The 24,834-nt window shown below is 36.6% G+C and overlaps 1 protein-coding gene across 2 annotated transcripts in view; it reads left to right on the top strand.

Moving 5' to 3' along the window:
* Nucleotides 1-24,201, top strand: part of SUGT1 (SGT1, suppressor of G2 allele of SKP1 (S. cerevisiae)) — a 35,669-nt gene extending 11,468 nt beyond the window's left edge. Inside the window, exons 8-13 of one of the 2 annotated variants that reach the window (XM_011960100.1) lie at nt 112-134; nt 1,798-1,894; nt 2,966-3,073; nt 12,639-12,729; nt 16,418-16,599; nt 23,836-24,201. In XM_011960100.1, the coding sequence (XP_011815490.1) occupies nt 112-134; nt 1,798-1,894; nt 2,966-3,073; nt 12,639-12,729; nt 16,418-16,599; nt 23,836-23,937 (603 nt within the window). In that variant the 3' untranslated portion in view covers nt 23,938-24,201. The remainder of the gene's footprint in view (nt 1-111; nt 135-1,797; nt 1,895-2,965; nt 3,074-12,638; nt 12,730-16,417; nt 16,600-23,835) is intronic. The other variant, XM_011960099.1, reaches the window with a different exon arrangement.
* Nucleotides 24,202-24,834: the final 633 nt, after the last annotated feature.

Here is a 24,834-nt window from a genome sequence, read left to right as displayed (position 1 = left end):
ATAACTGCAGTGTTGGGTAAATTAATAATATGTGCGTTTTAATATACAGTTGCTAAACTGACTTGTAAAAATCTTTCTCTTTCAACTTGCTGAAATCAATCTGCATCCCAGTGGACTCATCAGTCAAAAGTCAAGTAAGTGTTTCTTTTTCATAAAACAATGCATGATAGATATTCCTAAAGAAAAAGAAACCCTGTAGTTTAATAGTAAGTAAATTCTTACCATGTGATTTTTAAGTTTTTGTTTTCTAAAATTGTGGTAATAGCTTTATGTAGAGCTAATTTTAAGGCTGTTTAAGAATTAACATTTATACTTAAGTTAAATTCAAATCATTTCTCATCTTTAAAGTTGCTTCACTTGGTTTCATACTATGTTACCTTTCCATATATTAAGGAGAGTCTCTTCCAGTTAAGTTTATGGTACTACACAGGTAAACAAGTTAGTAGTAGACCTAACAGAATTGTAACTTACCCTGCCTTTTGTATTTGGAGCAAATTTTTCATAGGAACATTCTCTATGAGTTGAAAGTTAATTGCTGAGGACAGCAGTTATAATAATGATAAGCAACTAGCAAGTTTCTGACTTTTAATTATTCATTAGCCTGTGTACAGCTTGTATTCTTAGGACTGTAACAGAAACACAAGCCATTGCTCTGGAGCTTTGCATCCTTACTGAATTGCAAAGGGAAACCGAGACTCTCAAGGTTAATTTCTTTAATCAAGTTGGTTTTGGATATAATTACCTAAAATGGCCTGGAAATTTTAAAAACAATCTATTCCTGGTCGTTGTGGGGGAGATACAGGATAAAACTCCAAGTACCTAGTAGATAAGGAACTTTGACTTGCCCTGGCGGTGGCAGCAGGGATAGGGCACATAACCATGAAATAATAAGGTGTTCAGAGCATAAAATAATCCAACATCTGACTTAATTTATGTGTACCAGACACTGTGCTTTGTCCTAGGAATATAATAGTGACAGGATAAACAGCTTTGCCCTCAGGGAGTTTTCAGTCTAATTTGAAAGTGAGAATTCCCTATTTTTGTACTGAAACTCTATTTTTAGAGTTTCACTCAAACTTCACATTTTTAGAGTATCACTCAAAAGATGTAGATAGTAGTGTAATTTAGTAGGAAAAAAACTCTATTTTTAGAGTTTCAGTACAAAAGGTGCACATAATTAGAATCTAGACCCGTTAGTCTTCCCACGTATCTTGAAATTGAAGGAAAGTGTTGTATATGTTGTACCTGACATAGTTAAACTTTATATGATTTTACTTTTAGCTCATTTGCCCCTGTTTCCTGTGCTCAAGTCTATCAGCTTCCAGCTTCAGTTATGAGAGCTTGGAGTGTTGACTCAGGCTTATTGCTTCACCTTTCTGAGTTTAAGTTTTATCATCTGTGAAATAGGGATTTAAGTGATTATCTTTAGTATTTGGATGACATGAGTGTAAAAACTCTGTTAATGGTATAAAATATTAGCTGTTTAAAATAAATGGCATCTTTAATATTTATATTAGTTTAAGCACAACAGTGTTGGAGATGAGTCAGAACCCAGAAAATCATGCAAGTATTTAAGTCTGCTGGAAAGGTGTGAGCATCATCTGCCTTACCATTTTTTCCCTTTAGTACAGAGCATGAAAAACTAGTTACATAAAGTTGTTTCTGTGAATCAATAGCTGCTTTGCTGTTTTCTTCCTCCAGGTGGAGCTCTTGTTATTTATCAGACTAGTGTTTGTTTTGACAATAGCTTTAAGAAAATTAGAAGTGTTATTTAAGATTCTTTTTTTTTTTAAATAGGTATGACTGGTATCAAACCGAATCTCAAGTAGTTATTACACTTATGATCAAGAATGTTCAGAAGAATGATGTAAATGTGGAATTTTCAGAAAAAGAGGTCAGTAGACTTTGAATCATTTTTCAATGTTAATTACTATTATTTGTAAATGTAGTATATTGCAGAATAATCTATAACACTATCAGATAAATGTCATTTCTTCCTGAGATGATGTGGAAAACGCTGAGTAAAATCTGAAGCCATTGCTTTGAGATAAGAATATGTATATTGGTAAGTTATAGCTGGATGTGCATTTTTTTCTTCAAATTTGAAATTTAAAGCAGAATTTGGTTATATTAGTAAGATAATGTGATTTGTTTATACTTATGTGGTGTACTTCATGAAAAAGATCTAGTTTTGTGATCGCACATGTCTTAGAATTGACTAACCGTGTTAAATGAGTGTGACTTTTTTCTTCTGTTTTTTGAGACAGTCTCTCTCTTGCCCAAGCTGGAGTGCAGTGTCACGATTTCGACTCACTGCAACCTCCTCCTCCTGGGTTCAAACAATTCTTCTGCCTCAGCCTCCTGAGTAGTTGTGACTACAGGCACATCCCGCTGTGCCTGGCGAATTTTTGTAGAAATGGAGTTTCGCCATGTTGGCCAGGCTGTTGTTGAACTCCTAACCTCAAGTGATCCACCCACCTTGGCCTCCCAAAGTGCTGGGATTAGAGGCATGAACCACTGTGCCCAGCCTCTTGAGTATGACTTTTAACAACTTGATTTCTTAGCGTTTAGTAGAGAACCTTTTAATAGATAATTTAAAAGAGGTAGTGATAGAACTGTATGTTTTGCACATGAATTACTTTTCGTTATATATCATTTTGCTTTTGTATGTTTTCTTGAGATTTAAATGTCAAATAGGTGTGATTATATGACAAATATTAAGAAACTTACTCTTTAAACTTACTCTTTTCTGCTGTTTAATGATGTATATAAGAATTCATGTCAAGGATAACAGATAAAAAAAGTTCTTAAATCTTTCAGAACCTTTTGAGGTTCTTAAATCTAAAATCCCATATATGATGTTTAAAAAATTGGTTACATTGAAGATTTATAATTATTTTGTCTAGGTTTTTTACCCTCCATTATATACATTTGCAAAATGTGATGGTAATTTTGTGTTCATTAGTTGTCTGCTTTGGTTAAACTTCCTTCTGGAGAGGATTACAATTTGAAACTGGAACTTCTTCATCCTATAATACCAGAACAGAGCACATTTAAAGTACTTTCAACAAAGGTAAGACAATTGAAAAGGTTTGTTAGTAGTAATATTTTCAGAATTATAGAAATACTGTTGAACTGATCACCCATGTGTTTATAAGCTTGCAGATTCTTTCATCCCTTTATATTTACAAGGGACAGGGAAAAGAAGAATGATAACTTTTGAGTATAGGGGTTATTTTACCTCTCAAATTTTAGTACAGTAAAGTATAAAAATCCACTTAGCTTGTGTGGCGTTTGCGTACTTATTAAAACAGATATAATGTTTTTCAATAAAGAGGTTTTTTTAAAAGATACAATAATGAGCCTGTCTTTTAAGATTGGATACTGACAGTGTCTCTTCTCTTGAACTTGTCAGTTTTGTGTGTTTTGATGTACAAATACTTTCCTCACCCTACCTCATGCAGTTAAAAATACAAACTACTCTGAAGATGAATCGTCCGTTTTTTTTGTTTGTTTGTTTTTTTTGAGATGGAGTCTTGCTTTGTCGCCCCGGCTGAAGTGCAGTGGCACTGTCTCGGCTCACTGCAACCTCTGCCTCCTGTTTTCAAGCAATTCTCCTGCTTTAGCCTCCCAAGTAGCTGGGACTACAGGCATGTGCCAGCACGCCCTGCTAAATTTTTGTATTTTTAGTAGAGATGGGGTTTTACCATGTTGGCCAGGCTGGTCTCCAGCACCTGACCTTGTCTTTTTTTTTTTTTTTTTTTAATTAAACTGAATTTTAGGTTACTTTATTATGAGGGAACAATGAATAAATTATAGTTTGAGTAGTTTTTAGATTCCTTTATAGTTTCTAAAAGAAGTAGAGATATACAATAGAATTAATATTCAGAGAGTATCACTCAAAAGATGTAGATAGTAGTGTAATTTAGTAGGAAAAATACTGAACTGAAAATTTAAAAATCTGACTCTGGATCTTTGCTTGCCCTGTGAATTTAGTCTAGGCACAAAATGACTATAAGACTGAATTTTCAGCACCTTTGAAAGGAGAGCTGTGGACCAAATGAACTCTGGAGTCCTTTCAGCTGTAGAACTGTGTGAAGGTATATGATAAATGAGTTAATGGGAATAAATGATATAGGTAGGCTTTTTCCATTACTTTTTTTTTTTTGAGATGGAGTCTAGCTGTGTCACCAGGCTGGAGTACGGTGGTGTGAGCTCACTGCAACCTCCGCCTCCTTGAATCGGGTTCAAGTGATTCTCCTGCCTCAGCCTCCTGAGTAGCTGGGATTATAGTCACGTACTGCCACACTCAGCTAATTTTTGTATTTTTAGTAGAGACGGGATTTCACTATGTTGGCCAGGATGGTCTTGATCTCCTGACCTCGTGATCCGCCCACCTTGGCCTCCCAAACTGCTGGGATTACAGGTGTGAGCCACCGCACCCGGCCTACTACTTTTTTATACACAAGTCCTGCAGCATGCTGTGCTACTATTTATTAGGTTGAAGTTCTAAGGACATGTGAAGTTTCCTGTTGTGGAACAGGATCGGAGTTGGCCTGTGTTGTGAAGAATGATAGTTGGGCTTGCAGAAAGGAGACAGCTGCAGAGTGTTGGAGAAGGAAGTGCAAAGTGAAGTAGTTTTTGCATCTAGTTAAAAAGGATCTGCCTATTTATTTGAAGATTGTCAAGAACAAAGCTGGTTAATTATGAGGCAGATTTTTGAAATAGCTGCTTGGGACAGTAGAAATTGAGGATAGGGACGAAATCTTACCAGGATTTTGGTCTGTCACTGGTCCTATCCACATAGTATAGAATTTGTTTAATAAAAGAATTATTTTGAGTAATCAAGCACAAAATAGGTTTGAGAGGGATATAGTTCAGAAAATTATGAATTTGACTTTTTTTGATATATGTCCGTCGAGATTGCTAATGCAAGTGAGCTGAAATCATGCCACTGCACTCCAGCCTGGGCAACAGTGAGACTCTGTCTCAAAAAAAAAAAAAAAGTTAATGCATGTCCATTTGGAGTTATTTAAATCAAGTGTGAATAAACAATAAATGACTTAACTTATATTACTGAGCCACCTCCTATGGTGGAAGAATATCATGTGTGGTAAATACACAGATGTGTGGCTAGAGTCGAGATAATTAAGCACTCTTACCTCTTTTTTCTCTTTTGAGTCTTGGGTTTGTTAATTTTGACCATTCTTCAGCCATACTACTATGTTCTCAGTTTGCCTCTTCTGCCCCTTGCCTCTTTAAATACTAAGTGACTACTTTTCTTCCTTGTATAGTAGTTTATGTATACATTTCATGTTCCTCATTTCTATGTAAGTCGTTGAGGATAAGAAGCATGTTTTATTTGTATCTTTGTATGTGCCCCAGTTAGGATCCCCAGATAAAGTACAAGATGCTCACTTAAGTTTGTATTTCAGATAAACAATGAATATTTTATGTAAATATGTTTCATGCTATATTTTTATTTGTCAAACTTGGCAGCCCTCACCACGTACATTGTACGTACATTGTACAGTGGGTGCTTAGTTCAGTGAATGAATTAAAATTGGATTTTAGTTTTAGTCCCATGACATTGGCAGAGTATTTTTATTTTTAGTTTTGCAGGTGGAAAAAAAATCTGAGGTTAATGGACTTTAAATACTTTCCCCAAGTTTACCTAGTTAACTAAATTGTTCGGCCTGACCCAGGAGACATAGATACACTTCTGTTTGCCAACCAAACTAGTGCATCTTTGCTTAGGTTTTTCTAAGTTTTGGATTGGAGAACTTAGATTCTAAGGATGTGTTCTAAAGAATTATTATTTTTCTTGTCCTGACCCTGGAATCTCCATATTTTATATATCATATATGTGCGTGTGTGTGTGTACACACATAATCTTGTTAGATTACTCTTAAGCTATTTGGGGGGAAGCAAATTGAAAGAAGTGTTCTTAATTATGTCTTGGGGAAATAACTGATAAAATCTTTGAATTTCCTTTTTCATACAGTAGAGGAAAATAATATTAAAATACTGAAAATAAAATCTCTAGGTTACTGAGGCTTCGCGGACACTTAAGAGACAACAGTACTAAAATAATTTGCTTTTCATGTATTCAGATATCTTGATTGTTCTAATATCTTGGACCTTTGTGAATTGAGAAAGGATGCATTTTGCAGAGGAGAATCTGCTTAATAGTAGAGATTCTGTAAAATTTGCAGCTTAAAAGGGCGATTTCTTTGCTTTTGGGAATTCCCTTTTCTTTCCCACCTTCAAGATTGAATGTTGCATATCCATGTATAACCATTGGTTAAATATTATTAATTTGAGTAATACATAATTAGTGATGAAAGTAGTAAGAGGTAAAACCCTGAAACTAATGAAATAGCATTTCTCAACTATTTTACATTGTAGTATCCAATATGTTTCTCCAAGCCAGGATTCATATTTTTTCAGTATCTTTGATAGTTATTGCTACTTTTTACTGAATATCAGCTTTAATGTCAGCCTATTAATTTTTTAGAAATTAAGAAACTATATGTCTTTCATTTCATCTTGTTGATTTCATGACAATATTCTCTGGTCACAATCTTAGAATTGTGACTTTAGTGGCACCCATATTATGAAATATGCATTTTAAAAATTAATTTTCATTCCCTTTAAGATTTAGAATTCACAAGTTGGGCAAGGTGGATCATGCCTTTGATACCAACACTTTGGTAGGCTAAGGCGGGTGGATCAGTTGAGGTCAGGAGTTCGAGAACAGCCTGGTGAACATGGTGAAACCCTGTCTCTACTAAAAACACAAAAAATGAGCTGGGCATGGTGGCAGGTGCCTGTAGTCCCAGCTACTCAGGAGACTGAGGCAGGAGAATCGCTTGAGTCTGGGAGACGGAGGTTGCAGTGAGCCGAGATCATGCCGTGCCACTGCACTCCAGCCTGGGTGACAGAGTGAGACTCTGTCTCCAAAAGAAAAAAAAGAATTAGAATTCTCAGTCTTTTGGGGTGAATTTGCCCTTGTGAAAATGTTCTTGTATTCTTATTTTTAGTCACAGTAATTTATACAATATAAAATATGAAGGCCTGTAATTATGAGAAATAAAAATGTATGTCTTAGAAACAAAATAGCCTCCTTTTTCTTCTCCCACTAAAATTTGAGAAGTTTCAGAGTGAATCCTATTAATGTTCATAGAAGAATGTATGTATGTTAAAGAAAAATCCTGGTAATAATGTAATGGAATGGGGTGTTTGGGCGTGATGCTTCTGCTGGTCTGAATACATAGATATGGGAGTTTTTAAAATTATTGTTTTGTTTTGCTTTTTTAATACAGTGGTGGTGATAATAGTGAGATTTGATTTTTTTTTTTAACTGAATTAGTTTAAAAAGATCGCAAATTGTAGATCTTGGAATGTATTCTTACCTTTTCATATATTTTGTAATGTATATTCATACATTTTTAAAAGAAGAATTTTACTCTACATAATTTTCAAACAGCTACACTTTGTTGATATTTTTATCACATCCTTACATATTCAACAGCAGAGTATTTCGGCATACGCATATACTGTAGCTTATTTAGTCAGTCCCATTTTGTTTGACCTGTGGAGAATTAGAATAGGTGTTTTGACTGTTTTATCACATGTCAGGCACTGTATTGTGTATTATCTCATGTAGTTCTCATAGTTACTGCATGGTGTAGGTATTTTTATCCCCAGTTTACAAGTAGGGAAACTTAACCTAGAGATGTTCAGTAATTTGCCCAGGTTTTTTAACCGATTATACTGATCAGGATGTTGATAATAGCATTCTGTTGTCATTTGCCAGACACGGCTCTTTATTCTTTTCATACATAATGTCATTTAATCTTCTTGAAAACCCTGTGAGAACCCTAAATGAGTCAGGGCCTACTGTTCTCATTTTATAGGAGAAACTGAGGCTCCCTGAGATTGAGTTGCTTGCTTGTGATCATACATCTAACCAGTGGCACCTATTTGTGACTCTTCTAATTATACAACTGATTGTTTTTGTCTTATTCTCAACCCCTGCTTGTTTCTGAGGAAATAAGTAAAAATTCTAGCTGAAAAAGGCACTTACAGCAAATTATTTCATATCTTGGCTCCCTCATCTCTAAAATATGGATAAAAATCTTTTTTTTTATAGGGTGATTCCATTAAGTAAGATGATATATGTGAAGCATGTAGCACACAGGATATGTAATAAGAGCTCAATAAATGTTACTAGTACCTTTCTTACTGTTTTATTTTAGTTATTTCGATTTTTATTCAGGCTGTAAACTCAGCAAATGCGTATCATAGAAAATCTGGAAAAGATAAAGGAGTTTAGGAAGTAATCACTCAGACTCACCACTCAGATGAAATTCTAGCATGTTTCCTTTCAGATAACTCGATATTTCCTGATACATAGGTCAGTCACTACACCTGACACATACTGGAATCTTTTTGTTTATGGGAATGTCTCTCCTGATTAATTACTTTAAGAAGAACAGAGGCTGTGTCCTTATGTACCAGCAATGTTTCTGGCACAGAGTCAGTACTCAGCAGATATTTGAAATGAGCTATTAGAAATTTGGAGAAGACCTTTCAGTCTTCTCCATTCATTGCCCTTTTTTTGCATTTAAAAAGTGATTATAGAAATATTTTAGTGTAAAATCAAGGTAGATGTATTAGTCTGGGTTCAAAGATTGAGCTATTATCAGACAAAGGAATTTGATGTAGCAATTAAACGTGCAAACAGCTCAGTAAGAGTATGTTGGGAAGACTGTATTCTGAAGATTAGAGGAACAGTTATTTAATGAGAACAGTCTTGAAGTGTATGGGTCTCAAAAGTTTGCCAATAAATTGCCCCAGCTCTTGAGTCTCTGGGAAAGATCCCTTCATTTCAGTCTGTAGTGGTAGGTGGGATATGGTGGTGTCTGGATATCATGACTGCTTAAGCGTAATGACATCTCTTTAAATCTGAAATTTCTTTCACTGGAAAGAATTAAACTATCTGCTATGCAGAGGAGACTTTAGAAGTGGATGGTAATACGTATACTGTTGAGAACTAATGATCCAGCACAGAAGGGATTCTTACATGTAATCTGTGAATACTCTTTTGGGATATTAGCACCCTGAGAGCCTTCCCTGTACATATGAGAGCAACATACAAGCAAACTACCAAAGTTTTAAGTTACTTTTAAAGTATTTTTGACTTAAATGAAAATAGAATGGTTTGTTAATCGTTGCAATAAAAACTTCTGAAATTGGACTGGTGCTAATTCTAGAACTATCTGCCAGAATCATCAAGACTTAAAACTTCATTTTTAAAAGCATATACGAACATTGAAAGTGAATTAAGGGTAAAAAGGATTTCATAGGAAATAGTCCCTCCCTTCTTTTACTTTTTTTTTTGTCAGGGGAGATAGGGTCTCACTCTGTTGACCATGCTGGAGTGCAGTGGAGTGATCATGGCCCACTGTGGCCTTAACCTCTTGGGCTCAAGTGATCCTCCCACTTCAGCCTCCCAAAGTGCCAGGATTACAGGTGTGAGCCAACACACCTGGCCCCTTTTACCTTTTTTAAAAAGCTACTTTAAGTGGTTTATTACATGCAGCTATTTTAATGAATGGATTAAATGTAATTTCACGTTGAGGTCAGCTTGTCTCAGCTGAAGCAAGTTGTTACTAAGAGCTTTGCCTTTGGCTTTATAAAGTCCTCTTTGTTCATACTGCACAATTATTCAGGTTATAGTGGTTTTCAGTAGATGCAAATGCTAGTCTGTGCTGCTCTTCAGGTGAAACAAGGAACTTTTTATGGACAGTATGTTCATAGTTACAGGAACATGAAGTGTGAATATAGGGTGGCCTGTGGCCATGTTTAATGTGGTGATGTACACAGTACTTTCCAGACCCTCATTTTTTAGATGAGCTGAAAATTAAAGAAGATGCAATTTTAATTTCAGATAATATTAACAGTTCTTTTCAGTAACTGTTGCTGTGTCATTGCCATCTATTTGATTTGTGTTCTCTCGATAAATACCATAGCATTGACAAAGTAACCAGAGTACAGAAAATATTGGTGGTATATTACTTTATAAAAATTAATTGTAGTTCACTTTAGGAAATTCTAGAAATTCTTATGAAATGTGTTTTTATTTATGTAGAGTTTAAACATGTAAATTACACCAAAGATACTATACTTTTTTTTTTTTTTTTGGACAGAGTCTTGCTCTGTTGCCCAGGCTGAAGTGCAGCGGCACGATCTTGCCTCTCTGCAGCCTCCACCTCCCAGATTCAAGCGATTCTGTCTCTGCCTCCTGAGTAGCTGGGACTACAGGCATTTGCCACCACGCTTGGCTACTTTTTGTATTTTTAGTAGAGACAGGGTTTTGCCATCTTGGCCAGGCTGGTCTTGAACTCCTGGCCCCAGGTGATCTGCCTGCCTCGGCCTCCTAACGTTCTGGGATTACTACTCTTTGCTCTTATCCCAGTGACATTTGTTTCATATTTTTCTCTTATTATGAAAACAGTTGTTTATTACATTTCTTTGCTCCTAAGGAAAATAAAAATAAACACTTGAGACCACATGCTCCCCATACATATACCATCATTTTATCTCTGATTAAAAATACTGACAGTTTTCCCTATGTTAGCTCTTGTTAAGGTATTTTAAGGTGCAAATTTTGAAGGTCCTTTTGCTGAATGTGTTTGGTATAAATATTACCAGGAATTGCTAGTTTAAATGAGTCATCTGATAAAAGATAGAACCACCAAAGGGTAAATAGGCTTCTCTTTTTAAGTCTGCCTTTTGATTTTTTAATTCTGTTTACAAAAGTTGTGATCCTTTTCATAGGAAAATAACATGAGAATATAAAATTCTAATTCAATTGCTCATTTAAACTGTTTCATATAATGTTTATTATAGTCCTTGCTTTAATATTTGTACTAAAAATGCTGATTTTAGCCTGTTAAAATAGAGGTGAGAGCATTATTTGAATAAAGAAAACAAAAGGTAGATAAAATGCTGTGTGATTGTGTGTGTTAGGGGTAAAGATACACTCGGGGGGGCTAGCCTTAATTAGAGTAAGAGATGCCATTAGGATACTATTAACTTTTCATTTTATTTTTATTATTATTTTTTTGAGACAGAGTCTTGCTCTGTCGCCCAGGCTGGAGTGCAGTGGTGCGATCTCGGCTCACTGCAAGCTCCGCCTACTGGGTTCACGCCATTCTCCTGTCTCAGCCTCCTGAGTAGCTGGGATTACAGGCGCCTGCCACCACGCCCGGCTAATTTTTTGTACTTTTAGTAGAGATGGGGTTTCACCGTGTTAGCCAGGACGGTCTCGATCTCCTGACCTTGTGATCCGCCAGCCTCGGCCTCCCAAAGTGCTGGGATTACTGGCGTGAGCCACTGCGCATGGCCAACTTTTCATTTTAATAAGTTAACTTAGTCTTCTCGGTAAATAAGTGAACTTAGTCTTCATGGTGCTCCCTGATGCAGTGTCCTTTCTACCTGTGCTCCAGTTAGGCCATTCCCTGTGCCTTTGCAGACCTACGCCTTCACTCTTGCAAATGCTTCTACCCTTCAAAGCCCTTCAAGGCATATAAAGCCTTTCCTCTTCACAGTCAGGTGTGCTTCTCCTGAGCTTTTTAGAACATTTACTTGTTTACAACTTTAGTAACTTTCTTAAAGTATCTCACATACTTCGAAATGGTCGAGGATGTGTCTTTAGTATTTCAAAAATTCAGCTGGGCATGGTGGCTTATGCCTGGAATCCTAGCACTTTGGGAAGCTGAGGTGGGAGGATGGCTTGAGGCCAGGAGTCTGAGAACAACCTGGGCAATCTAGTGAGACTCCGTCTCTACAAAAAATTTTAAAAACATTATCCAGGAGTGGTGGCAGTTGTCTGTAGTCCCAGCTATTTGGGAAGCTGAGGCTAGAAGATCACTTGAGCCCAGGAGTTCAAGGCTAGAGTGACCTGTGATCGCCCTACTGCACTCCAGTCTGGGAGACAGAGCAAGACCCTGTCTCTAAAAATAAAAGATCTCCCACAGCCTTGAAGACTATACTGTCTCATAGTAGGTGCTTAGTAATTATTTGTTGAATGAATGATTGCCAGAATGTTAGCGTTAGTTGTATTATGTTTATACAGTGAAATAAGTTTCTCCACCGTACATGTACATGTAAATGCAGTAATTCTTTTAGAATCAGATTTCTCTGTAGTGGCATTATTGACATTTTGGGGGGTTGCCCGGTACATAGTAGAATGTTTAGTAGCAACCGTGGTCTCTACTCACTAGATGTCACTACCACCTCTTCCCTCACTCCAGTATGACAACCTACAGTATCTCCAGACATAGCTAAATGTCCCCTGGGTGGCAGAATCATCCCTGGCTCAGATTGCTTTGGATGAAAAAAAGCATATGTATTTCAAGTCTCTTCTTGATTGTAGCTTATATATAGTATGTTTGTTGTTTTTTTCAAGGGTGAATTTTGAGTGTAGAAACAAAATTGTTTCATAGTTCCTCAAATTTAACCTTGTGTAATTTAAGGAAACTGTCAAAGATACTATTAAGAAAACTGCATTTTTTACTGTTTTGTGTATTTTACATCGAGTAATGGATTTTATTTGGTGTCTCCTCCAGATTGAAATTAAACTGAAAAAGCCAGAGGCTGTGAGATGGGAAAAGCTAGAGGGGCAAGGAGATGTGCCTACGCCAAAACAATTCGTAGCAGGTTTGTTTTCTGGCCTTGATAGCTTTATATTCGTATTGTGTAACTGAAATTAAATAGTAATGAACATTCTTTTTGCTTTCATTATTTATGTTCTGAAGATAAGATACATTGAGTATAATAAGGTTGCTCCATAATGAATATAAAGTAGCCTTTCTGTGAAAGTTCTAACTTCTCATCTAAGAATAAAACGAATGGCAGAAAATCCCAGAGGGAGTTGGGATTTATTGTTTACCATGTAAAGTTTATGACATCAGTTGGAGGATGTTTATTTTTGTGTGTTGGCCCCTCCTGTTGTTTCTTTTTGGGTTGTAAGTTGGTTTACTCAGCTGATATATTTCCCACTCTTCCCTCTCCTTCTCTCACTTATTCCTTTCTATTCCTTTTACTGATATTGTCATCTGATTTCCTGGAATTTTCAGGGCTTTACAGGGTAAGGTGTCTACCCCATTTCTTATTGCTAATTTAGAGATGAACACAAATAGGTAATAAATGCCAAAGGAAAGTCTAGGAAAAGAGTAGAAAACCAGGCTTCATTGTATATATAGTCCTGTAAGAAACAGACAGAACTTTGTGTTGAGGTCAATTTTAAGTATATTCAATAACTAGATAAGAATTTTTGTAATGGACTAATTCACAGCACACTCAGAACTACAACCTAAGATTATGTTTTATAGCAATAGCCTCATTAATGAGTGGAGCGAAATTTCTTTTTATTAGAAGTAATGGTCTGATTTAATGACTGAAACAAGCTAACATGTGTCTCAGCTACTTCTTCTGATTTTGACTGCTTTCTTCTGTAACAGAAAACACATTTCCTTGTGGCACCTTTTAGAAAACACCAAGTTATTCAACAGATCATTCGTGTGTGTGTATGTGTGTGTGTGTGTATATAGTTATTTCTTTAGAAATAATTTTGGATGTTTAGAAGTTTCAAAAATAAGAGATTCTCATGTAGCTTTCACCCAGTTTCCCCTGGTGATAGTGTCTTAACTAGTCCAATGATTACCTCTTAAGTAGTCTGTGGTATAATTTTCAAAATCAGGGTATTAACACCAACAGATACTTTCTAAGGACTGAAGTATATCTAGTTGGTATTTAAGGTATTTAGTTAAACATCTGCTTCCCACTCTACTGGAAAGATGTATGTGCTTCTTTTAGGACTGACTCCAAGAGATTTTGAGGCTGAGGTTTATATGTAGCTGAAAGGTTTAAAAAAATATAATCACTTTAAATGTAGCATCTTACTTGGTTCTAACAGCCCTGCATAACAGGCAGCCCCTTATTACTCCTCCCATTTTGCAGGCTCAGAAAAGTTAAGCTCAAGATTATCCAGCAGTTCTCATTGTCTAGGACTAAAATCTAGGTCTTCTCAGTTGGTTCCAGTTACTCTCTTAACCCTTTGTCTACTCGTTGCGTACTGCTTGTTGTTGCATTTTCTAACAATGGAAACAGTTTTTGCCGACATGAGTATCTATGTAGTTATTTGATATTATAGTGAATGAACGGGGAGGTTACTCATCTCTCGAAGTAGTTCTTCTACCATCTCCAGGTGTTAAAAGTTTTTCTGAGATTAAAGATCAAGGTTTTTTAGTGTTACAGTTACCATGTTTTTTCTAAACTCAACACCTTAGGTATTCAAGATGATATTCTTCCTGTCCTGTTTTTATAAGAAATTAATATGCTTGTCAGATTCCTGTGTATTGCAAGCTGGAGACTGTAGATAAGGGCAAGTCACTTAACCTATCTGAGAGCCAGCTTGCTTATCTGTAAAATGGAGATTAAAACCTCTGTTCTCATGCTTCCTGGGAGTCAGCATTAGGATTAATTAAATCCATGTTTCCCAGGCTCTTAACTTACCATGGCATGCATTTTTTTGTTTTATCTGGCTTCTAGTGAAAATGTACAAAGATAGAAGGATGTCTAGTAGAAGGAAAGTGGATAGGATTTTCAAAACAATATATTTGGCCCTGAAAAAAGCTATGTGTTGGTGGTGTGTGTGTGGTTTTGTCTTGTTTTGAGGAGGAATGGGCAGGGAGAAAGTCGGTTTACAAGTGAAGAGAAAGCGTAGAAAAACAGTGGATGTTAAATAGTTTCTCAGCTATTTTGACAAAAGGGATGTAGAGAGCAGTATTGGGAGGAACATTTAGATTAGTATTAATGTGTCCTAATACATGCTGATGGGGAAATTTTGAATCGCGTTTTTTGAAGACTACAGCTGTTTTGTCCAACGCAGTAGCTGCTAGCCACACGTTACCTGTTCAGCACTTGAAATGTGACTAGTCTGCATTGAGATCTGCTATGTGAAATATATGCCACAGTTTGAAGACTTAGTATGAAAAAAAGAAAAGAATGTAAAATATATTCTTTTTGTTGTTGTTGGTTTCTTTCTTTTTTTTTTTTTTTTAAAGGGAGTCTTGCTCTGTCACCCAGGCTGGAATGCAGTGGCACTGTCATGGCTCAGTGTAGCCTCGACCTCTTGGACTCAAGCAGTCCTCCCACCCCAGCCTTCCAAGTATGCTGGTACTGCAGGCATGTGCCACCATGCTCAGCTAATTTTTTTTTTTCCATAGAGATGGGTTCTCTCTATGTTGCCCAGGCTGGTCTCACATTTCTGGCCTCAAGCAATCGTCCTACCTTGGCCTCCCAAAGTGCTGGGATTATAAGCGTGAGCCCCCATGCCCAGCTTCTGTTGGTTTCATGTCAAAATGATACTATATATGATATATATCAGGTTAAATAAAATATATTATTAAACTGCATTTCACCTGATTCTTTTTAGTAATGTAGTTACTAGAAATTTTAAAATTATATATGTGACTCACATTTGAGGCTGTCATATTTTTATTGGACAGTGAACAGAGCTGCTCCTATAGCTACTAGGTTGGCTAGTTATTTTCTAATTATTTGTGTGCCAGGATCTTGATGCCTTTGGTCTTTGGAGCAATCTTGGCAGTACCCCAAGCCCCTGGGCCAGTAGCCTTTCTGGCTGCAAGCAGCCTCTGTTTACAAACCCCAGTGTGCCCTACAAACAATATTATTTGCTAGGTGTATGGCATGTGGACATTGAACTTCAGATCATCAAGTGTAGTACTTTAAACATTTAGGCATTACTTATTGCCTATTGAAATAATCTTATATTTTTGATGTGGGGAGAGTATGGAGTGGCATGGATGATTATTTATATTTTCAGGCTATTTATACTCTGAAAGATACTAAATACTTTAGAAAAAGCCACATTTTTAACATTTATTAAAATCTTAGTTACGAAAGATTTCATAGGCATCCTTTAAAAAAACTTTTATTTTTAAAATTGTTTGTACTGTCTTTGCAACTTTTCTGAAAACATAAAAGTTCTGTATACTTTTCATCTAGTTTCTCCTGTTATCAACATGAAGAATCTGCTTTTAATCTAATCTAATTTTATATAAAGTATCAGAAGTTTACACTTTATTGAGTTATTGTACTCAAAAGAAATCCCCAGATTTTACATTATGGTAACTGACTCAGTTTTTAGAAATGTAAATTTTGTTATTGATGTATATACCAGAAAGACACTTACTGCATACATGAAATTCAGTAACCTAAACTGTTTGCTGAGATATTCCATATACATGGTCACAAAGTTTACATATTCTTGACATAATTGAAACATGTTGATTAATTACTTCTGCCTTTTTTTACTTCACAGATGTAAAGAACCTATATCCATCATCATCTCCTTATACAAGAAATTGGGATAAATTGGTTGGTGAGATCAAAGAAGAAGAAAAGAATGAAAAGTTGGAGGGAGATGCAGCTTTAAACAGATTATTTCAGCAGATCTATTCAGATGGTTCTGATGAAGTGAAACGTGCCATGAACAAATCCTTTGTAAGAATATAAACTTTTAAGAAATATATATGGGAGGAAATTCTACATATTTTAAAAGAGAAAATTGGTAATGTGAGACCAAATTGCATGTACTATAGCTGGGAGAACTTTTTGAATAAGGTCTGTCTGAACGTTTCTTTTTGCTCTAAGAGTAATTTTTGAAGAAGTTGAAAACTTACGGAAGAGATGAGAAACAAGTAGTTTATCCTAAGTAGGTATTTTTTTTATAAGTGAATTAGATTGATAATGGAGTCATCTTACTTGGATTTTCACAGTAGGTGAGTGAACTTCTGTTGTGTCCCTTCTAGATTCGTATGTAGTGTCAATGTTAGAGATGAAGAATATAGATGTGAAACTTTCCAGAATAGTGTTTGCAAGTAGAAGGTGTACATTATTCATTGGTTTAACAACTCTCTTGATTAAGAGAATTCAGGCTTTTTGTCAGGGCAGCATAAATACCTAAATTAGACCTCAAGATTTTAGTAACAATTCGTTACTGTAGAACTTTATAGATTATTTAGCTTACAGTTGTAATCATGTGACTTTTATTAATACCAGTAGCTCTGGAAATATGACTCTTTTAAGACATTCATATTTACAGTAGAAAGTTAAAATTAGTATTTAATAATATTTAGTTAATGTGGTTGAGGCTCAGGTATTTCACACTTAAGAAATATGTGATAATTGGTCATGATTGTGCTTTTCACAGTTTGTTTATTTAGAGACAAGGTCTTGCCCTGTTGCCCAGGCTTGAGTGCAGTGCGTGATCTTGGCTCACTGCAGCCTCTGTCTGCCAGGCTCAAGTGATTCTCCTACCTCAGCCTCTACAGTAGCTGGGACTACAGACATACACCACTACGCCTGGCTACTTTATTTCTTGTAGAGATGGGGTTGCGCCATGTTGCCCAGACTGGTCTTGAACTCCTGGCTTCAAGCAATCTAGCCACCTCAGCCTCCCAAAGTGCTGGGATTACAGGCGTGAGGCACCTCAACCAGCCTCACTATTAATTAATAAATTTTTTTCCATCAGTTTTGGGAGGGTGAGGTGGGAAGATCACTTGAGCTAAAGATCTTGAGACCAGCCTGGGCAACGTAGAGAGACTCTTATCTTTACCAAAAAAAAAAAAAAAATTAGCTAGGCCTGGTGGCATGTGCCTGTGGTCCCAGCTACTTGGGAAGGTGAGGTGGGAGGATCTCTTGAGCCTGGGAAGTCAAGGTTGCAGTGGGTTATTTTTTTATGCCACTGAACTACAGCCTGGGCAACAGAGACCCTCTCTCAAAAAAAAAAAAAGTTTTCATTAAACTTCTAGTTTTGAGATATTTGTAGATTCACATGCAATCCTAAGAAATGAAGTTCTTCTGCGTTTTACAAAGTTTCCACTGATGGAAACATTTTGCCAAAACTATGGTACAATGTCACAACCATGATATTGACAGTTAAGATAGGGAAGGTGGCTGCATGCCAGTGCTTTGGGAGTCTGAGACCACAGGATCCCTTGAGGCTAGATCAGCCTGGGCAATGTAGTAAGATCTGGTCTCTACAAGAAATTTAAAAACTAGCTTGTCATGGTGTTGTGCCCCTGTCAGCTACTCAGGCATCTGAGGCAGGAGTATTGTTTGAGCCCAGGAGTACAAGCTTGCAGTGAGCTATGTTCATGCCACTACACTCAGCCCAGGCAGCAAAGTGAGACCCTATCTCTTTAAAAAAAAAAAAAAAGAGAGAGAGAGAGATACAGAACATTTTCATGGATTCCAAGGATCGCTTATGTTGCTATTTTATGGCCATACTCACCCCACCTCTACCCTTCCATGATCCCTGATGATCACACATCTGGCAATCTTTGTCAGATATGTAGTTTGCAAATATTTTCTCCCAGTTTTCATTTTCTTAGCAGGGTCTTTCATGGAGCCAAAATATTTCATTTTGATTAAGTCTGATTTACTACTTTTTATGGATCATGCATTTAGTTTCAAGTCTGTTAACTCTTTGCTTAGTCCTAGATCTCAAAGACTTTCTCTTATTTAAATAAAAGTAATATTGTTTTACATATTACATTTATTTTTTATTTAGAGATAGGGTCTCATTCTGTCACCCAGGCTGGAGTATAGTGGCACAGTCACAGTTCACTGTAACCTCAAAGTCCTGGGCTCAAGTGATCCTCATGCCTCAGTCTCCCAAGTAGATGGGACTACACATCCATGCTGCCATGCCTGGCTAATTTTTAAAATTTTTTGTAGAGATGGGGTGTGTCTGTGTTGCTTAGGGTAGTCTCGAACTTCTGGCCTCAAGCAGTTCTTTGGCTTTGGTCTCCTGAAGTGCTAGGGTTACAGGTGTGAGCCACAGCACCTGGCCTGCGTATTACATTTAAGTCTGTGATGCATTTTGAATTTTTACGTCAAGTGTGAGATTTAACTTGAGATTCCTTTTTGTGGGGTGGATAGTATGTTCAAGTGTTCTGGCACCTATCTCTTCTCATTGAATCACTTTTGCACCTTTCTCAAAAATCAGTTGTGCATATTTTTGTGAGTCTATTTCTTAGTTCCCCATTCTGTTAGATTGAGTTGTATGTGATCTATATGTACGTTCCTCTGTCAGTCCCACCGTCTTGAACTGTAGCTGTGTAAGTCTGAAATTGGGCAGACTCATTCCTCCTACTTTATCCTTTATTTTCACAATTGTTTTTAGATACTCTAACTCATTTGTCTTTCCGTGTAAATTTTAAAGTAAAGTGATGTATGTATAATTCTGGTGTTTATTACTAGAATCTAGACATACAGTTAATTTTATGTTTATCTTGTATTCTATGACATTGCTGGACTCAGTTCTAGGAATATTTTTGGAGATTGTTACTTTTTTAATGTGTACAATCATCTTCAAATATGGAAGTTTTATTTATCTGCAAAGAGAGTTTTATATCTTCCTTTTCTATCTGTATGCCTTTTATCTCCTTTTCTTGCTGTATTTCACTGGCTGCAACTTCAGCACTGTGTTGAGTAATAGTAGTGAGAGTGGACATCCCCCTTGCTTCCCATTTTAAAGGAAAAGTATTTATTGTTTCATCATTAAGTAGCATGTTAACTATAAGTTTTTGGTAGATGATCTTTGTCAAGTTACGAAAGTTCTGTTGTATTCCTATTTTTCTGAAATTTTTTTATCATTAACTTTTAACGTTGACTTTTTGTCAGATGTTTTCTCTGTGTTGATAGGGTTACATGATTTTTCTTCCTTAGCCTGTTCAATATGATTTTATATGATTAATATGATTGATTTTCAAGTATTGAGACAGACTTGCATGAGCCCTACTTTGTCATATAGTGTATCTCTCAATTCTGTCTTCTAATGTTTTGTTATGGGTTATTGTGTTTATATTCATGAGGAATATGAGTCTGTACTTTTTGTGCTATCTTTGGTTTGGCGTCAGAGTAATACTTCGTAAAATGAATTAGGAAGCATTTCATCCTCTTCTATTTTTTAGAAGATATCGTGTATAATTGGTGTTAACTTTTTTTAAGTATTTGGCAGAACTCATCAGTGAAACTGGAGATTTCTTTATTAGGAGATTTAAAGTTATGAATTTAGTTAACCTAAAAGTTTTTATAGGACTGTTCAAATTGTCTGTTTCATATGGGTGACTTGTGGTTTGTGTTTCTGATAAACTGATCCATTGTGTCCAAGTTGTCGGTGTATATTTAGTCCCTTATTCTTTTTGTTTTTTGTCTTTTTTGAGATGGCGTTTTTCTGTCGCCCAGGCTAGAGTGTAGTGGTGTGATCATAGCTCACTGCAGCCTCAGCTTCCCAGGCTCAAGTGATCCTCTCATCTCAGCCTCTCCAGTAGCTGGGACTACAGGCATGTGCCACCATGTCCAACTAATGTATTTTTATTTTATTTTATTTTGTAGATATGGGGTTTTGCCATGTTGCCCAGTCTGGTCTGTAACTCCTGAGCTCAAGCGATCCACCCACCTTGGCCTCCCAAAGTGCTGGGATTACAGTAGTGAACCACCGCACCCAGCCTTGCTTACTCTTTTGATGTCTGCAGGGTTTATAGTGATACTTTTTTACCATTCTTGTAATGGTAATTTGTGTCTTTTCTCTTTTTTTTTGTCAGTCTCCTAGAGGTTTAAAGGACACCTTATCTAGCATATGCTTACCCATTGGCTAGATTTGCTTATTTTACTGAATTTTTTCTCCCAAAGAATTAGCTCTTTGTTTCATTTTTTCCTCTATTTTTTGTTCTACATTTTATTCATTTCTATTATTATTATTATTATTCTGCTTGCTTTAGGTGCATTTTGTTCTTATTTTTTTAGGTTCTTAAGATGTACATTTATCTATTATCTATTTCTATGTATTCACTCATTTTTGAGACAGGGTCTCCCTCTGTCGCCAGGGTGGAGTGTAGTGGTGCGATCATGGCTCAGTGCAGCCTTGACCTCCTGGGCTGGAGTAATCCTCCTGAGTAGCTGGGATCACAGGTGTGCGCCACCATGCCCAGTTAATTTATTTTTATTTTTTTAGAGACGAGGTCTCCCCATATTGCCCAGGCTGGTCTTGAACTCCTGAGCTCAAGCAGTCCCCTCCCATGTTGACCTCCTAAAGTGCTGAGATTACAGGCATAAGCCACCATTCCTGGCCTGTTGTCTGAAAGTTTTCTGTTTTCCTAGGCAGCATCCTTTCCTGATCTCTTGGCAAGAGAGAACAGGGGTTTGTTGGGACTTTTTTTTTCTTGTTTGTGCTCCTTGGTGTTTCCAGCTTCTTCAGCTCCAAGTCTAGGATATATGAGGCAAAAGGAAAACCCAGAATTTGCCACCACGTCATTTCTTGAGTCCCAAGGTCCTTGGTAGGTCTGTCTTCACCTTTATTTTTTTTTTTTCTAGACAGGATCTTGCTCTGTTGTTCCAGCTGGAATACAGAGGTGCGATCATGAATCACTGCAGCCTTGAACTCCTGAGCTCAAGTGATCCTCCCACCTGAGCCTCCTCAGTAGCTGGCACTATAGGTGTGGCTACTTTTTCTTCTTTTTTTTTGTATAGAGATAAGGTCTCACTGCGTTGCCCAGGCTGTTCTTGAGCTCTTGGACTTAAGCAATTCTCCTGCCTTGCCCTCACAAAGTATTGGTATTATAGGTGTGAGCCACTGCACCTGGCCCCTTGTAGAGTCATTTTATCTTTGTTTCATATGTAGCGCCCAGGGTGTTTAGATTTACTACTTGGAAGAATAGGAAAAGTACATCTACTCGATCTTCCCAGGAGAAGTTGTTCCTCACTTTTGACTTTTCAAAGTATGGTAGACAAAATTAGCAGTATGTCAGATCAAAGATGTTAAGTCAAATCAAATCAAAGATCAAAGAATCTGCAATCATTTTCATATAGAAATGTTGACAATTATAACCAAATTATGTGTACCCATAAAATAAGCCATCTGTGCGGCAACAGTGATCTGGTCTATACCAGGGGCTTCTGTCCTTGTGGAATACGAAAGAAACTAGACCTCTTTCTCTGTAATCTCCTTATCTAGTTTGGACAAAAGACCAAGATATACAAAATAATCACAGGGAAATGCTAAATTGCCCTGCAGTCTATTAGAGATACGGTGGCAGGGGGCGGGGCGCGGTAAGTGTCATCAGCAAATATGGTCAGATTGTAAACTAATCTACTTTTTTTTAGTTTATAAACGAAGGTCCTCTTGGGGTAGTTTGTGTTTGTTTGTTTATTTGAGAGAGAGTCACTGCACTCAGGCTGGAGCAGTTTGTTTATTTGAGAGAGAGTCACTGCACTCAGGCTGGAGTGCAGTGACGCGATCTCAGCTCACTGCAACCTCTGCCTCCCAGATGCAATTGATTCTCATGACTCAGCCTCTGGAGTAGCTGGGACTACAGGCGCATGCCACTACGCCCAGCTAATTTTTGTAGTTTTAGTGGAGACGGGGTTTCACCATGTTGGCCAGGCTGGTCTTGAACTCGTGACCTCAGGTGATCTGCCCGCCTCAGCCTCCCAAAGTGCTGGAATTACAGGTGTGAGCCACTACGCTCTACCTTGGGGTAGTTTATTATACAGATTTGTCAAATGTAATTGAGTCATTTTATTTAAAGCCCACTATGTGCTAGGCCACTGTGCTTAGAACTGGGATATGAATATTAGTAAAATGTACTCCTTGCCCTTAATGAGCTCTCAGCATTAGTTGAAGTCGAGGGTGGAAAGCAGATATAAGACAGAACCTTAAATTGCAACAATGCAGTGTGACACATGTTATGTAAGTGGTAATTAGGCTTACATAGACGAATTTACAGGAATAGAGAAATAAGAGGTCAGAGTAAAGCCACAGAGAGGTGATGACATTTCATGTTTGAAAGATGACTAAGGACACAAAAATCACTGCCGTGCAAAAATGCCCATGTAAGGGAGCTCAGTAGAGCATGTCGGACATGGGGTTACATTGAGGTTCCAGTGTGTAGGATATGTAACTGTATACATTGGCCACTAACCCAATTGGTTATTTTTAAATGTTTATATTTTAATAATTTGCTCTATTCTTTGCTGTGGTTCAAATCCATTGATTTTTATCGTTAAAATAAGAAATGTCCAGATGTTCTTTAAATATATTAATGAATATTCTTGGGTTGTTAGTGGGTGGTATATTCAGTAGATGGTAAATAAATGACCAAGTTTTCACTGAGACACTGACTTTCTATACCTGCATATATGTACCTTGATTTTTAAAAAAATTTGGATAGACTTGCTTGTGTTTGGCACAAAGCACAAAGTAGAGGCTTTAAAGTTCTCTTCAGCTGGTATAGACAGAGATTATTTTGATTGGTCTTTATGGTCTTCAGCAAAAGAAATTACAATAATCATTTTTTTGGGGGAGCTAATAATTGAAGGTAGTTTAATTTGAACCTTCATTTGAAGGCCATTTTTCCCCATATATGTCTATGCTCATTAGCAAAGCATGTAGTGCACCTCCCTGACTAGTTTAGGATTTCCTTTTCAGATTTTATGGAACTTGTTAACCTCTGGAATGCCTAAAATTAAATAAAAATACTGTTTTGAGTTTATATTGAGCTATGTATTTTGTCTGTGTGTAATCTGTTTTATATATATGTATTGTATAGAGTTTATATTGAGATGTATATAGTAGCCAATATTTGGGGCTCTATGCTTGGAACATTTTTAGAAAAATATTCTATTTTGATTACATGGTCCAGGAATTAATCTTATTTTAATTTTTCATTGCAGATGGAGTCGGGTGGTACAGTTTTGAGTACCAACTGGTCTGATGTAGGTAAAAGGAAAGTTGAAATCAACCCTCCTGATGATATGGAATGGAAAAAGTACTAAATAAATTAATTTGCTCTCACTGTATTATGTATATTCACCTAATGCCCGTTGTGTATTGATATTGCATTCTTAAATTTTGAACACTGAATATCTTTTTGAAAGATTATACCTCTTTACCTCTTTGTGCTTGAGAAATTGTTTTCCTTCAGGTGTTCAAGTCTAATGAAGAATGAAGATAACATTTTATCACTTCTGTCCTTAAAGATTTCAGACATGGTGAAACTGAATAAAGCGTATCACTTACTCCTAGATAGATCCATTCTATCTAGTTGTGGGGATGGAGAAATCTTTAATGGTATATTTTGGGTTATTGCCTTATTTTTGATGCAGTATTCTGTCAGTAATTTATTAGATCTGGCAGCTTTGGGTGAGCATAGATTTTTCACCTTCAGTGTTAATGTTGTGTTTGCTTTTAAAAACTGCTTTTGAATGGAGTTGTAAATACAATTTTTCTATGAAGATGTTTGGTTTATTTACCTTTTTCTTAAGTTTTTAATGAGAACTTTGAGAAATTATCACAGGGAGTTCCCATTTAGTTCATTTAATGGGAAGAATTTGTAATTTTAATTGCACTGAGATATTTTGGTCTTTACCTTGCAAATTTCTGTATAAAACATAGATACCTGAGTTTTAACACACTACAAGTTTGTACTAAGGATAATCTGTGAAGGTGGGACAAAGAAGGTTCTAGGAAAGCCCAACTCCGCTTGCTTCTTTTATCACAGCAGGATTCCTGAAATTACAGCATTGGTGGGTTTTTTTGGTATGTTTTTTTCTTCTTTATTAGAAAATCTCTGTTGTCACGTCCCTGTGTTTACTTTGGTTTCATTGGTTTATGGTAACTGCTGTGAGTAAATTAATGTGTATATGTTTATTATTTACTCTGTGCCTAGAATA

The sequence above is a fragment of the Colobus angolensis genome, unplaced genomic scaffold (genome assembly GCF_000951035.1).
Source record: "Colobus angolensis palliatus isolate OR3802 unplaced genomic scaffold, Cang.pa_1.0 Scaffold503, whole genome shotgun sequence".
NCBI classification, from domain to species: domain Eukaryota; kingdom Metazoa; phylum Chordata; class Mammalia; order Primates; family Cercopithecidae; genus Colobus; species Colobus angolensis.
The sequence above is the reverse complement of the archived record's forward strand: the minus strand, read 5'-3'. Positions and strand labels throughout refer to the sequence as shown.